This window comes from Vanellus vanellus (assembly GCF_965231255.1).
Source record: "Vanellus vanellus genome assembly, chromosome: 1".
Classification (NCBI taxonomy): Eukaryota; Metazoa; Chordata; class Aves; order Charadriiformes; family Charadriidae; genus Vanellus; species Vanellus vanellus.
Window position 1 is genome coordinate 33,770,492 of NC_138905.1, and position 17,054 is coordinate 33,787,545.

The 17,054-nt window shown below is 36.1% G+C and overlaps 1 protein-coding gene across 1 annotated transcript in view; it reads right to left on the reverse strand.

The window, feature by feature from the left end:
* Window positions 1–17,054, reverse strand: part of ADAMTS20 (ADAM metallopeptidase with thrombospondin type 1 motif 20) — a gene marked incomplete at both ends in the record, with an annotated part of 95,778 nt that overhangs the window by 67,320 nt on the left and 11,404 nt on the right. Inside the window, 4 exons of the mRNA XM_082498477.1 lie at window positions 166–290; window positions 987–1,070; window positions 11,704–11,957; window positions 15,779–15,941. Of these exons, the coding sequence (XP_082354603.1) occupies window positions 166–290; window positions 987–1,070; window positions 11,704–11,957; window positions 15,779–15,941 (626 nt within the window). The remainder of the gene's footprint in view (window positions 1–165; window positions 291–986; window positions 1,071–11,703; window positions 11,958–15,778; window positions 15,942–17,054) is intronic.

Consider the following 17,054-nt stretch of genomic DNA (forward strand, 5'->3'; position numbering starts at 1 on the left):
CATGTATTGATAATCGGTGGTTTGGGAAGTGCAAGATAGTCTTTACCCACTCCAATTATCTATAAACAATATCAGTGGAATGGTAAAAAAAATGACGATGTAAAACAGAAACCAAAGCAGTTGTCTCACCTAGCTGAGTAATTACAGCTATTTCAGATACTGTACCTAGTGATAAGAACAGCAGTATCATGATGGGAAGGGTGAGCATCATCCAAAGTGTTTTGTGCTTGCTGCCATAAGCAAAAATTACGAAGAGTGGTAGCTGCATTAAAAGTGATAGCTGGTCCTTCCTAAGCAAGAAATGCCCCCCAAAAAAAAACAAATAATGGTTTTAATATTCATGTATTTGCACTTACTACTTTGTCATTTGTGCCCCTAATCTGCGCAACAATGACTGTGCATGGAAAGGAAGTCAGCAGGACTCTACATAAGTTCACTCACACAGATTTGTTTGTAGGATCAGGTCTTAATTTAGCTAGGAGTCATCAGTCATGAGAACCCATTATTTTAATCAATGTATGTGAGCAAGCAACACGTGTTAAATATTTAAAAAACAGTGTGACAAGACATTTATAATAAATAAATACAAAAATATTTGAAAAGCATATACTTCTTACAGTCTTAAAATGTTACAGCTGTTAGGGCTGAAAACCCTCTATAAAAGCTGTCATTTCCCTGTCATGTTTCCATGCGTATAATCATACGTTAGGTAGTTATGCCATATGCTTTCATACAGTATCTGATTTATGTCCATGCAGGTCAACAGGAGGTGCTAATAGAGAGATGGGAAAATACAGGCATTAAATAAAGGCTCTGTATTCAACCTCACATTTGACATTTAGTCTCCTATCTTAAAAAAAAATTATAGTTAAAGAAAATATTTTGTATTTAAAACTAAAATATTTAAACTTTGGAACTACAATGCAAATTTGTGTATTTTTTTTCTTCTATTAGAAAGAAATCTTTTTAGTATTTATTTTTCCTACCTGTTCATTGTGAATTACGATTAATTTTACAATAACTATATTTATAAGATTTCCAATACTTGAATCTTTATAGATTGCTGCAACCTAAAGAGAAAAAAGTCAGAAGATTAGAATATTAAACTCATCTAATAAATCATATCTCTTTTTTTCACGTGAACAAGTTATCAAAGAAAAACAAGTTGCTACACAACAGATGTCTCGAGCATCCATCTGTACCTTTCTACCAAAGGATATGGTGACAAATCCAAAATAGTTGGCTAGTTTTTAACCTAGGATGCTACCTCAAAACAGCACGTTTACTGTACACATGAAGATCAGAACACGCACACATACTGTTTTCCAATGCTAATCTCCACATAATAAGTAACTACCCTAAAAAAAGTCTTCTTAAATGCAAAAAATGCCGTTTTTTAATATCCAAATGGCTATAATTTTATACTCATTATTCCAAACACTTAGACATCATGTTGAAATGCTAGTGTAAAAAGTGTAAAAAGTATATTTATTATACACTGTAAGGATGTAGTTTATTGATAAAATATCAAAGAAAGAACAAAAGTAATGTTAATGTGGCTATCATAGACATAAGCTGGTTTATGTGGATAATTTGTAGAAGCAATGCCTAAAAATATTAGAGTTTTAGAAAGCAAGTTTGAACCAATAAGCTTTTGCCCTTGCTTTTAATGGAACTGGACTAAGTTGTAAACCTTTATAAAAAAATGTATCGAAAATATGTATGACACATACAAAGGTTTCTTTCCTCATTCATAAAATTTGTATTTACATACTCAACAGGCATTTTTATATATAATCTTCAATCCAGATAGTAAAAATCATGAATCGTTTCCATACACAAAGTGAACCACCTTGAAAGTTATTCTTCATAAAAGCAGTAAAAAAGTTTATTCATTCTGAGTAACAGCTTCAGACATCCCATCCATATGGATTGTCCTTAAAGCAGTTGATGAATGACAGCCTTATCTAAACAAGAGTTGCCACCAAACACAGAAGTACTGCCTTTCCTCCCTTCTGGCTTGTGCTAAGGCTGCAAGGCTACAAAAGATTTTTTTTTTCTTTCTTTCTATCGTGTTCTATTGATCAACATGATCTCATTCCTGCTGCAGCCTCTCCAACACAGGTGCTGACAGAGGGAAAAGTGCAGAAAAACAGACTTCTTTTCAAAAGTACCCTACACTTGAACTGGCTCAAATTGCTTGTGAAACCACAGCCTTGCTGTGTATGAATCCTATGTACCTGAGACTGAGTAATTCCTGTAAAAGTTGGAACAGACAGAGCACTGGCTACCACTGACTCATACCCTCCCTTTCTCTAAACTGGAGAGAGCACAATGCACAGCGTTGTCTTTCATTCTTGCATTGATACACAAGCTGGAAGTACAGGATTTGATAAAGGTAGGGAAGGAACCTGAGTTTTGAAATCCATATGGAGAACACATTTCAGAGCAGCACAGCTATTGTCTGCTTCCTTCCATATGGACTCCATTCTTGGTTATTAACCAGCAAGTGTCCAATTATTCCAAGGTGGGAATAAGGAGCATCTCTCAAGCAGTCACCAAAGATTTCAATTAGGCATAGACACATTCAGAATACCTTTATAAAAGGACAGGTGCTTGTAAAGCTCAAGCACTATATAGGCAGAAGGGGTTATTTAAATTTGAATGGAATAAACTACCATTTTATTACTATCAAAACTACTTTTAAACTACCACAAATTATCAAGCTCATAATGTGTTCTTAAACATAGTTTGAGATCCACTTTGATAAACCTAGAGATTATATTTCTGGATATTTATTCTGCTCACGAAATATCACAAACAGTCACGTTATGCTGGTGAATGAACTGTCATCTTAGAATAACATAACACAATTATCACATTCATCACAGGCCATGTAACTAAGCTAGCTGTCTAAATTCCTTCAGCAGTCAATGGAGAAGGAAAAAGGATGAACTGTTGTGTAGACATGCCTATCCAAAGATACATATTTAGATATACGTATTTTCATACACGACAGTAAGGTATTTCATTTCTTCATCCCTTTACTATGTAGGGAGACAAGATGTCTAATTTTCAGATGTATGAGGCTAGGGGAGATTAATTCCAGCCCAACTATTTCAAGTTTTATTTCTCTTTAGCAAAGAAGAAACAGAAGACGGGTTCATACGGCATTCCAAAATCATGTCAGAGAGGAATCTGAAATAAGATCTGCAAGGATCTTCAGCATATAATGTGAAGACACTTGTCCCAAGGACTGACTCTCCTACCACTTAAGCTGATATAAGAGCTACTTATAATAGAGAATTTGTTACAGCACAAACATATACAAGAAGATGATACGCATATGGCATTAACAGAAAGATCTTTTATGGAACAGGTAGAAAAGCCAGACTTTTTCATGTCTGTAACATAATGTTGAAACAGGCACTGCTATAGAAATACAGTAAACAGAACCCTACAATGGTTTGGGTTGGAAGGGACACTTAGAGATCATCTAGTCCAACATTGCCCCCCCCGCCCTTGGCTACAGCCACAGGCAGGGACATCTTTCACTAGATCAGGTTGCTCAAAGTCCTGTCCAACCTAACCTTCAACTCTTCCAAGTCTGGGGCACATCCACAACTTCTCTGGACAACCTGTATCAGTGTATCACCACCATCATAACAAAAAAAAATAATTCCTTATATCCAATCTAAACCTACCCTATTCCAATTTAAAACTGTTACCCCTTGTCCTGTCAACTACCGGCCTTAGTAAAAAGTGTCAGTCTTCTGAGTCCTCTTTATTTACTGAAAGGCTGCAATAAGGTCTCCCCAAAGCCTTCTCTACTGAAGGCTGAACAGCCCCAACTCTCTCAGCCTGTCATAGGAGAGGTCCTCCACCCCTCCAATCATTTTTGTGGCCCTCCTCTGGACCTGCTCCAACAGGTCCATGTCTTTCCTGTGCTGGGGGCCCAAAAGTTGTGCACAGTACTGCAGGTGGGGTCACACCAAAGAAGAGTAGAATGGGAGAATCACCTCCCTTAACCTGCTAGCTGTGCCTCTTTTTATGCAGCGCAGGATACTGTTGGCTTTCTCGGCTGCAAGTGCACATTGCCAGTTCATGTCTAGCTTTTCATCCACCAGTATCCCCAAGTCCTGCTCTTCAGGGCTGCTCTCAATCCATTCATCTCCCAGTCTGTATCAACACTGGAGATTATCCCAACCCAGCTGCAAGACCTTGCACTTGGCCCTGTTGAACTTTGTGAGGTTCACACAGGCCCACTCCTCAAGCCTGTCACGGTTGCTCTGGTTGGCATCCCTTTCCTCAAGCAAATTAACTGAAACATTCAGCTTGGTGCCATCTGCAAACTTGCTGAGGGTACACTCAATGCCACTGTCCATGACACAGATGAAGCTATTAAATCGCAATGGTCCCAATACAGACCCTTCAGGGACACCACTTATTACTGGTTTCCACTTGGATATTGAGCCATTGACATGGCTCTTCGGACATGGCCATCCAGCCAATACCTTATCCATCTAACAGTCCACCCATCAAACCCACATCTTTTAAATTTAGCAGCCAGAATGTTGCGGGGGACCATATCAAAGGCCTTACAGAAGTCCAGGTAGATGATATCTGTAGCTCTTTCCTTGTCCACTGATGCAGTCACTCCATGATAGAAAGCCATTAGACTAGTTAGAAATATATTTTTATTAACTTGTAAATCAGTCTAGGCAATGTCTTGTTTTGGAACGGGAAGCTCTGAAATTCAGGGAACAACTGCATTTCACTAGCTGTCAAGTAAAAAGCATGCAGGTCATCTGAGGTAGTGACTCGACACTGTGGACAAAAAACAATACAGGATTTGTCCAGTTCTACAAGGGTTTATATCAGGTAGAATAGGCAGAGAGACTGAGAACTGGATGTGGGGGTTAACTAAGTTCAACTAACACCAAATAATACCATGAGTGCCTAAGCTGCAACTATCAACCTTCGGTGCAACTTTATCCCTCAGTTTCTTAAAGGACACCTGTACCACAGTATGTAAGAGTAAGACTCATTTCTGATCCTTGGTGATTAGAATGATCTGGACAAGAAGTCCAGGCTGAAGCCTTCTCGGGATTAAAACTTAGCATTTTTTGTTTATGGTTATTACTGTAGTTGATGGATGTTTCCTTGTGTACATTAGTAGTCCCTTGAAAAAAAAAAAACACTGTTGTGCAAGTGCTGTCTGTTGAGGTTATCTGCTAACAAAATCTGAAAACAGAGGAGGCAAAGACACCAACACAAAACCCACAGTCAGGTGTCCTCCTTCCTGCCTGTTGACACAACATCTATTTAAAATATTTGAGAAAAAGTATTTCTTCAAAACTGAATACAAGTCACTCATACCTCAGAGGAGACGCATTACACTGAGTAAGTATGAGAGAAGAGTATCTCATTGCACACTTGAAGAGAATCTGTTGCAGGACCTTCAACACCATATCCATGCACCGTCTGAATTATCTACTGGCTTTCTCTGACTTGAGAACAGATGAGGCCTGAAATCATGTCACTTAGATGCTCGAGGCCAGCAGTTCTTGCCAGAATCTGAAGCATACTTTCTCTCATACCGGAGACAGGTAAGCGCCTACTAAACGTGAAAGTAACACTGCTCTCATTAACTCTACATTTGAGTCAAAGTATGGATGCTGTGTCTCACGGGCACTTTCATGACCTCCAAACATTTAGTTATTACCACTGCTTTCAAAAGATCAAAGGGCAAGACTCTGTGCTGATAATGAGATGCCCTTACCAGTGAAGTAAGATATATTCTGCCGGCTGGCTGAACACGTGTGAAGAGAAATATCCTGAGAGCTGAAAACCACAAACCAAACTTGAAGATTTACCTGGGGAACTAAAATCATCAACTACGGCTAAAATCATCAACTGAGACTTGAAATGATAGATCAATGCGGGGAAGTATCAAAGATCTGGAATGAGAGATTCTTATTTTTAGTGAAGAAATGTAAAAGGATAAGTACTCCCTCCTCCTGTATTCTAAGGATATCTCTTTCAATGCTCTCTTATCAGAAGCATTCATGAAAAAGGATGATGTCATGGGATAGGAATTTGATAGAATACACCATTTCTTTATAATTTCCAGATCTACTTGCTTTATGGCAATCTACGTCCAGGCTTCACAGAAGTACAAGGTAATAACCAAGACAAAGGGAAATTAGTTTCAACAGATTTTTCAGACTCTTAAAACCAGCATCCATACCACAGAACAGTTCAGACTGCACAGCAACAAAGAAAGGGAAAAAAAAAAAAAAAAAAAAGTATAAATGAAGCCAGTCACCCTTCAGTGGAAGGATCACAGCTTTCACGTTCATAAAATTCTCAAAGATTGCCAGATCTTGTCATCACCACAGCTGTGACTGCCAGCTGACCAGAAGCAACTTGGTCACAACAAAGTTTAGTTTCTCTGGATTTCCCTGTCCATTAAACTGGGACTGTACATTGTGGCAAAAGGCCCAATTTTGAAAAGGGGCTAGTAAACAAGCAAGTACATCTAGAGGCTGGAAGATAACCAAATGATATATCCAAATCAAATTGGACTTCAGCTTTTTTTTCCCCCTAAATATTGTATCAAAAGATCTCTTTTTCTTTTCTCTTGTCTGTTACACACAGGAGAATACAAACATTTATATCTCTTGAAAGAAACACGATATTATTTCTTAGCTCACATCTTTTGCGGGCTCCAATAACCTCTTATTTATCACTGTAGTGCTGAAAGGATGCTAGATATTCAGGATCTGGGAGATTTCTCCTTCACCTATTCCAGTGCCATATCCTGATTCTGTCATATATTTTGTAAGTCCCCAGAATTGTCTAAAGTCATGAGATAAAGAGTCATTCGCAGCATTTACTGCTTCACTGAGAGAATGAGAAAGAGCTATGTTATCTCTGCTGATGTTATTCCTATTCTGTTCCACCCGTATTTCTGTACAAACCTGTGCTTTCACCAGTAGAACCTAATGACAGAAGAGACTTCTCATGCAAACTTGCACAAGTGTACCTACACACCTCAGTTACCTTTTTTTTTTTCCTCTGAGTTTTAGGCCATCTTCTGTTCCCTCATCCAAGTCCTCTCCCATCTACCATCCCCCAAGTTAACCAAGTAGAGGTTCCAGATGATTCCCTTTAGTGCTTTAGTGGAAGCAAAGGAACACATCCCTTTTAAAGGCTCAGTCATCCTGCCAGGAATGCCTCTGCTGTCTTATCGCTAACTTAGAACTGAAATGGTTGCAAAGATATCCCTTCAATATTGCAATAACTCAGTAAATGGTGACTTAGTCATAATCATCATCATCTACAGCTTTTGATGCACCAAGCCTATAATCTGATCACATCAAACGGCATCATGTACAGCTCAGACGTCAAAGCATCCTTCCTTTCAGTATCTGAAAGAAACTAACTGAAAAGGTCTTTTCACAAAGCATGATCATTCACAGGCTTCTCTAGCCATTAGAAGCTACTCAGAGAAAGATGTATGACTGTTGATTGGAAAAACGCCTCCTTCTTATACAGGAGATGAGTCCCAGATAGATTAGAGCAAGGCCTTTCTCTAATTAAACAGTACCAAGGCTTCACGGTAGGGACAGACCTTGAATCCTGTACTACCAAGGAGAAAGTCAGAGACAAGTACTAGTCTAATCATTAAATACCTAGTTAACAACCACAGCCACCACCACCTAGGTAACAATAGTAATAAATAGCACTAAAAGCAGTGAAGTGTAAAGCTGGGCAAGTATGTGTCTGCCTACCTACAGCAAAGTTTCCACATCTGTATTAGCTGGTGGACCTCAAAATGCAGTGAGGTATGAGGCATTATGACATTTAATGTACAGGCACCCTGAAGCTGGAATACAAGGACAGCCACAATTTAAAAAAAATAGTAGGGGTTTCTTATACCCATATAAATATCCATATGTCGAGATAAGCAAAAGTCTAGCTCAGAATTTTGCATGAACGATACTTCAAAAATAATTGCTTCCAGCTATGTATATTCATTGGTGCATAATCAAATGCCCATTTTCACTTTAATCATGTCATAAAGCGCACAAGACCATGTGGTTTTTCACATACAGAAAAAGAAACATAAGGTATAGAACTTAAGCAAGAAACAAACGCCTTTGTGCTGGTTCTCTAGATTTCACTGAATAAGAGATTAAAAAGCACTGAACATTCCTGCAGCATTAGTAGTAATAAAGTGATCTGAGTGAAAAAAGGGTAAAATACAAGCTTAGTAGTCTAAGTAGTAGATGCAAGGAGCAGTATACTCATCACTAAATTTTGATTTTAAAAATATTTATTGCCTTTCAGATGCTAGTCATACAAATGAAATTATTAACCTACAAATTAATCAAGTTTTCTCCCTAATTTTAACTGATGACTATATGGCTGAATCAGTAATGTCAAGTATTTTTATATGCTAGTATGCAGCTATGTTTTCCCAGAGTGTTATGGAAAGATGAATTGTCAACAATTGTATGGTATGAACTGCAAATAAAATATAAAAAACATTCTTTAAATTAATCCCATACATATTAGGACAAAATCATTTGGCTGTTTTTTAATGATAAGGGCAGCACACTGGTACGTGGGATCTTTCCACATAGGTTATTAGCTGTCAGCATGACAATAAAAAAATAGTATAAACAAGACTATAACTAGAAACATTTTTTACTGCTAAGACTTGCTAGTCATTGCCTTACATTTTACATCTCAGTAAATTACAGTAGCCACAAAACATTACTGAAACAACAGTAACTATTTCAAGGTACTTCGATGGCAGCTTGATTTGCACAGATCTGAAAGACTACACAAATAACAAAGCAGTGGAGAGTCAAAGCCATCTATGTGCAAGTCCAAGTTAGGAACCTGTCTTGATGAAAATTAAAAACACCAGTGTTTAATTCGTAATGGTACTTCTTTACTATTATATAATGCAATTTTATGATTCCACAGTCTTACTGCAAGTTAAATGATCTAAACTGATGTTGTTTCAGTCCTCTCCTTGAATGCACGGCTGCCCCCCTCCCATGCTCCAATCTAGCACTCCCATGACTAGGCTGTCAGCCAAGTTCCCGATCTGAGCTGGCCAACAGCCCTACCACAGGTGGTTTTACATGTCAAGTTTTCTTTTCAGAAAGGCAAGATTACAAAGTTCTTGCTGCATGCAGACTAAGAACAGACCAAGTAGTTTTTTACTACCAAAATAACTATATAAGCAGTATATTTCTTAAAGAGATGTCAGTAATCAGGTACCTGATTCAGAAAATGAGGACAGTACCTTAAAATGTACCATGGAACCAGATCTGATGAGGTTTTGGTGCTTTTACAGTAACTCCAGTGTCTTAATGAATTATTTCAGTTGCTAAGACCAAGCTTTTGTGTTAGGGACTTTGAACTGTCACAATGTAATGTGCCTAAGATGGAATCCTCCAGCTATTAAATCTGTTAGGGCAGTACCTACTGCCTGCTCTGCTGTTGCAACACTTGGAGGAACACAAAAGAACATTGCGAGTTGAGCAAACACAGATTTCTTTATTATTTTATTTATCATTTCACATAAAACAATGCCACTCTATTGTATTTCAATACAAAAGTTTTGATAAAATCCTATGGCAAAGGTATTCCTTGTCATTTTAAATACATATTTCAATCAGAACTAGTATTTCCAAGACATAGTATAAATACTGTGAATACTCATCTTGCCAAGATTTATGCAATTTTAAAGAAATGAGAAAATGCATTCCAGTTCCAGTTCAATGGGATTACTTCCATGCTGAGAGTTAAGCCTTTTTGGGTTGAATTGGATGAGTGACAAGACACTTAAAACCCCACAAATATTTAGCAGTATATTTCAGTTCTTATTTTCCACTCATAAAACCTTATCCTATAGCAGCAAGTTTACTTTGGTGACTTTGTTGATGCTTAAAAAAAAAAAAAAAGAAGAAGAAAAGGAAAATGGGCCAGGAATTCAAAGGTTCTTCTGGGAGCTAGATGTCTAAGTTTCATTAAAATTTAATGGGATTTATATGCTTTAACTTTTTAGGTTTCTTTAAAATCCAAGCCAAAACTGAATATCCTTAAAAGTTTCAGAATTATTATAAGAGTAGAGTATAATGCTTGATTCATTTAAAATGCCAGCAACCTGACAATTTCCTGTAACAGGAGAAGTTGCTTGACCAGACACAAGTACCAGTTAAATTCAATAATCAAAGCTATCTGTACAATGGCAGAAGGGATAAAATTTAATAGTTTCATTTCTTCCCTTTATGGGTAATGAAATAAGACTAATAATGGTTCTATTTCAAACACTAATAGGCCATGGGTCAAGAAATGACCCACCAGCACACTGATGAGTTCTAATACAGATTACATAGCAAAGAGTGGTAGTCAGTTATTTTTCTATTCTTCACATTTATTACTACCTTACTGAAAAATAACTATTATGAGGAAGGATAAGTAAGAGAAGAGAAGAGACTGAAGACTGTATCTTCATATGCATTATTTGACAAAGCAATATATATGCGAGTAGAAGGTTGGACTTCCAAAGGTCCCTGACAACTTAAATTCTTCTGTGACTCTATGACATCACTGAAATGCTTCAAGGAGAAGGGATATGAGCTGGGATATATATTGTTGGGGATGAAATTAACTGAACGGTGAAAAAAATATTTCAGAATTAAGATCTGATTTTATATTTTTTTTAAATCTGCATCTATAAGAGCTAAACATTTCTAGAAATAGTCTTAAACTTTTGTTTCAATATTACCTTCAGAATAGCCAATGTACATGTGAAATAAGAGCTGTCAGAAGATGCCAGCTATACATCTCACTGAATACCACAGTAGATAGAGATATTAAATTCACATTAAAGATGTAGTGTTTTATTGTGTGCTATTATCTCAAAGCCAGGAATAACTGCTCTAAGCCCCAGTATTACAGTATAGATAGGCTTTTTAGAAAAGAACTGGTATTCTTTCACTCATACACATATATGCTATATCTTAAAAACAGTTCATCTAGACTCTCTTCAGCAGCAATTATACAATGCATATCCTATTTACCTAGTAGAATTCCAATTACGTAAGTAAAGACACAAGAAACATTGCACCATAAGGAATAGTGGTTGAATGTACAACACCTACAGATGCAGAAACAACATTTGTTCTTAAAAAATAACATCAGGAATTAAATTACTAGATCCTGAATCAATAAAAGTGACTTTTGGTTCAAGAAAGAATCTACCACAAAATGAACTCACCACAGAAAGAACTCAACTAAATTATGCCAACTCAAAGTCTGACCCATATTCATTTGAAATTACTTGAAAAACTAGGATTACCATAACAAAACACGTTTTCAAAATGCCTTTTAAACTCTGTCTGCTGTAATTAATCCATATGTTTAAACCATTGAAGCTTAAGAGTTCTCCTAATGCAAGAGCAAATCAGGAAATAGGTCACAGCATTTCACCTACACACCTTACTGCATTAAACTCAAAAGATCCATAATCTTCAGTTTTGGCCCTACTTCTTTTATGTTTATGGAATCTCTTTCTTCTAATATTCTGTATCAAATTCAATCAAACCAGAAGGCAGGGAAGTTGCAGAAGAGAAAAAAACAGAACAGAAATAACTAAAATAACTTAAGTTTACTTACTATTGACATCAGTGTTAGTATGTAGTGCTGCAAATTCTGCCCATGGTGACGAACCATTTTGGTGTCAGCTGTAACCATCACTTCTACATATCTTGGATAGGAAAGAAAACGCTTTTTCCTGGAATGTAGATTGCCACCATCCTCTATAGATAAGTTATTTAAAGCATACTCTGAATTGAGAGACTTCTGTAAAACGTTGCTGTCTTCATTTAAGCTGCTGAAGGTTGGATGTAGTAAAGTCCTCTTCTTCAACTCTGTAAAGTAAAGGAATATATACTGTTGATGCAGTTTCTAAATTTAAAAAGAGAAACAGGTAAAAGGCTGCCCAAAATAGACAAAGCAAACTTATATTTATGATCTTATTTCCAAAAGAAACAGTGCAACAGTTACAAAAATATATTAAACACGGAAGGCTGTAACAGGAACATCAAATTAGACATCCTGTCCATTATCATATTGTTCTATCATATATGGATTCATTGTTAAAAATTAGTTAAGAGATAGCAGTATTATACAGTTCCTAGAATGCAGTATAATCCAAACAGGCAGGATGGAAGGAGATAAATACTACAGTTTAAGCAGTGCAAAAAAGGAAGCAAGTTAATTAAACAAAATACTTCATTTTTTTGTTACACATAAACCTTTGACACCAACAGAACCAATCAAAACAAACATAACAGAGACTAGGCCTGAGTTCTCAAGTCCCAATTGATTTTTTCATTTATATAACATTATATTTATATAAATATGGAGTTTACATCATAAGCAAGTATGCATCAAAAGCTTTCCATTACTTCCTTGACAGCTTTGTTAATATTCATTATGTAGGATCAGGTTCTAATGGAAATATAGAATTTACTCAGATACTTCCAAACTAAGTACTGCAATACTTCTAATTATGCTGTACAGTCCAGCCACCAGAGGCTTCTGATGCTCGATACATAAAATCAATGCATCAATCACAGAGTCAGCTTAGCAATAGCCCCCATAAACATACTTAACTGAGAAGCATATCTGAATTCTCAGTGAATTCTCCAGAACCAGACACTTCAGCCCTCTCAGAACAAACCTCCGCTGTTTTCCTGGAAGCTAGATTTCATCTTACAAAGTAGCTTCCAAAGGATATGTCTCCTAATCCTTTTATTCTAATGACTTAGTGACTGCAGCACTGACTCAAGAATTCAGAGATCCCAACTCTGGCAACTTCAACTTGGGAGGATTTAAATCTATGCATTCCATATTTCAAGGGAAGAGCCCTTATCCATAAACTTTAAGCTACTTTTGACAAGTCAATAGTCTGTCCTCTTTAAAGTTAGGGCACCATAGAGCCAGAAAACAGTAGAGGGACAACAGCAAGCACCTTAAAGTTTACTGAGTAATTATCTAAACATCAGTCACAAGACACAGTTATAAGCATTGCAAAAGCTTTTATCACTAACAGTAACGAGGGGAGAATTTGGGGACTGGCTTTGAAAAGCAACTTGTTCATGAGTACCTACGTATATTAGATATGTTCAGACTGAATGAGTTTGGTGCACTGAAGAGAACTGGCTGAAACAATCTCATATACACATTATCTTTACTAGGTCACAGAAGGCATCTGAGATTTCAGAGTACTGGCAAAATGGGAAACAGCATCTATATCTAAAGTGGGAGTTTAAAGAAAGCCTAAATTTATGGACCAGCCAAGATAAATTCAATACCAGAACAAATGAATTTTTTGTTTTCTTTATAAAGACCAGAAATCACCAAGTGGATGAGTAATACCTATCATATTTATCAAAAACATATTATGGTAAACTCAGATGAGCTTCCCTGTATTAAGGAAACAGGATTTATGGATAGACGAAATGCAGCAGATGTCCTATCCTGACTTGAGTAAGGCTTGTACCAGGGTTTCCAATTAATTTTTCATCAGCAAGTTAGTTTAGAAGAAACCAGTACAGAGGGAGGAAAAGATTAGTTAGACAATTTTAGAAGTAATTATTATAGTCCAATTTCAAACTAAGAAGATGCACTGAATGTTATGCCTCTCCATATCCCCTGTCAAGATTCACTTACTAGAGAAACTCTCATGATCACAATATTGCTAGATATACTCTGCTCCTTCTCAAAGGGAGGATGTGAATAACCAGGCAAGACTAATATTAAAGGAGACAAATATCTTCAGAAGGACAGAAATATAACAATACAAGGCTTTTCTCCATGAAAATTTCCACAACTTCACTCTCCGAAAAATGACTAATCTCTAGCTCCCAATCTTTTGTAGTTACTCCAATAAATGAAAATGGGGAGAATGACCAAGTTCTTAATGCTTGGAGCTTTTTTCCTCACACTAGGTTGCTTATATTAATAAATTCTCATATATAACATAGAGGAAAAAAAACAACACCACCAAGCCATACAAACTGAAACAACTCTACTTTGGTTCAGTGCATATTATTCATCATTCAAAAAAGAATCAGGAATAACAACACTTGCTTGATTTTCAAAATACTAACTCGTAGTTCTGAAATGACAATCAATGAATAGACAGCACCAGATTCCTACCTTTTACTAAAATTTATCGAATGCAAGATGATCGTAATGGTTGCTTTCTGGCCTTAGTATCTATGGAAAAGCAGGATTTACAACATATTGTTTCTGAGTATAAAATAGGCTTTAAGAATTTTCCAAACTTAAAAAAAACCTAGCCACTCAAGCTACACCGTTATTTGTGCAATTTATATTTTCAAACATCTGGGCAGATATTCTTTAAGAAAATAAAGTAGAAATTTTATTATTTTCCTTTTCTTCAGATAGTCTTATTTACTCACTCAGCTTTGCTTAAACATTCCTGAAGTGCCAGTACATTCAAAATGCATAAAATACAGTTTTCAATCTCATGAAAGGTGTAGACTCTGAATTAGACAGGATGTTTCTAAATGCCAAGCTGAGCCAAACATAAGCTGCTTTCTCCTATTGTGAATCTCCACACATTTGTGTTTTCTTTGAAGCCAAATAAACGAAGCCCGTATGCTTCCATCAAAAGCAAAAGAAAAGCATTTATTATGTCACTAGGCTTAAAAAAAAATGTTTCCAACACAGTGAAAAATATTTTTTAAATGCCACTAGTATAATAGTAAAGGTTAGTAAGTGCATCACTCAGGCAGGATCTTCAAAGGCTTCTACATTATTATATCCCAAAGCAGATGGTATCTCAGTGTTTAGAATGAGTCTATGGACACCTACAATTTCAAATAAATCCCTTCTAATCCCACTCTTTTGTCTAGCTTTTGTACTTTGATGGTAGCTGCAGGTGCCTTTCTCGCATCATACTATTTTTCTGACTACAAAGATGCATGCATAACTGAAAAACAACTACTGAAAGTTTTCTGCCACACTAAAAAACATATTAATTTAAAGCACATTGCTTTTTACTCATTGCTTCACGGTATTAATAAAGCTTTTTTGTCTTTCATTGTTACTTTCACTACATATTCTCACTCTTAAGTTACTTTGCTTAATGATTAACCCATATACTGTGAAGCTATGAAAGTATAACCGTTCACTTGTCACGTATCCTAATAGTATGCTTGTAAGTTACTCCACTTTATTTGAAATACAAGTAAATATTATGAATATGTAGTATGAATAAATTGTTGAAACACTTAAGGAGAAATTAATTATTAATGGATAATATTAGATGCTGCCATTATTAAGGAAGAGGGATGTCCTGAATTACCTCTTAGACTTGCAATAAGTTCATTATCTTTTGCAAATATAAGCAAAAACTCCTGTGGATCTACTCCTTACATTTTTACAAATGGGACAACATAGGTGTAACAGTAAACCCACAAAGAAGTTCTTGCAATATCATGATTTTTATTCTTTTGACATGCACATTTTTTCCTATATTTGAATTAGCCACAGCCAGAAAAAAAAGAAATGGCTGCCAAGCCTACGAGAAAGAAATGTGTAGGTTCTAATGGAACAATCTGGAGATAAATATTATTTAAGAAAATTAAATCTTGCCTTTTTTTTTAAACATTTGACATCTGAAAAAGTCACATTGAAATTTAAAGTATGACTATACCTGAAACTTCACAAGGTTTGTGGGATTTCTGATACTTTTTTTTAAATTCTTCACGCCTGTATATAAGATGTGGTTTGTTATGCTCATCTTCATGTTCACCTCCATCTGCTTTCATCAGAGGTTCTAAAAAATATTCACCATCATGTGCTTTAAAGGTGCCCATCTGAAAGTAAGAGAAGTAATTGATTTATTTTCCACTACAAATACTGATATAAAAATAATTTCCATTGAAATAACAAACTATTTATGACGATACTCTGAAATTAACGGAAATAAATTTATGCGTGAGACAGAGGAAACTTCAGTGGAAGCTAGAGATGGAAGCTTGAAGGTAAGACAAAGAAGTTTGCTTTCAGAGACTTGTCCCACCAGAATAACTCATAACAGACTAGCTTGCATATTAACAATATATCATAGGTAATCACTATATAGAGTTAATGAAACAAAAGAGGTCACAAAAGTGAAGACTATCTAGATATAACCAAGCAGGATCAGCTGGGAACTGTGCAAAAGGGATCAGAGGTCATTAAGTAATTCAGGATTTATGTTGTCCAAATTCTGGATTGATTTGTTGCCTTCCATCCTTTACATAATTTATAATATTTTTCTTCTAAAATTGCATTTTGCCCATAGATTATCTATATTATATGCCTATATCAGTGTCAACCTGATACTCTTTGTAAAGACTGAAACGAGTTGCAGGAATTCAAAGTTGACAGTTTCATTAATGAGGTTTTTTTCCTTGATTTTTTTTCCCCCTTCTATAACACACACACATGGGTAACTATGTAATGGGAACCAAAGGAACTTGATTACTAACAAAAGCACTGGCACAAATACAAAGAAAAAGAACAAAAATTAAGCTCCTTTCCCTCACCTCACCTCTGCCCCATAATCCATTCAATTATGAAATCCTAAAACAGAATCTCTTCATTCTCTCTGCACCAAATCAGTTTCCTATATCTTAAGTACCTTATTTCAGGAGACTACAAGGAGGAAAAACCACGTAAGAGTTTCATCAAATTATTTTCAGACTTTTTGGCAACTTCCTCACTTCAGCCAATTAAGCACCTAGAGTGAGCAGGTGCACTGCATCCTGTTAGCTGTTCTGCCATATTAGTGAAGTATGTTGACCAATAAGAGAATAGTGATAATCTCTTAAACCATATTATGTAGATTAAGTGTTCGTGTCAACCTTGAAACTCAGGGTTATAGAGAGTGGCAGAGCAAGATATACAAGAAGTGAGAACAGTTGGTTTTTTTCCAAGCAATCTAC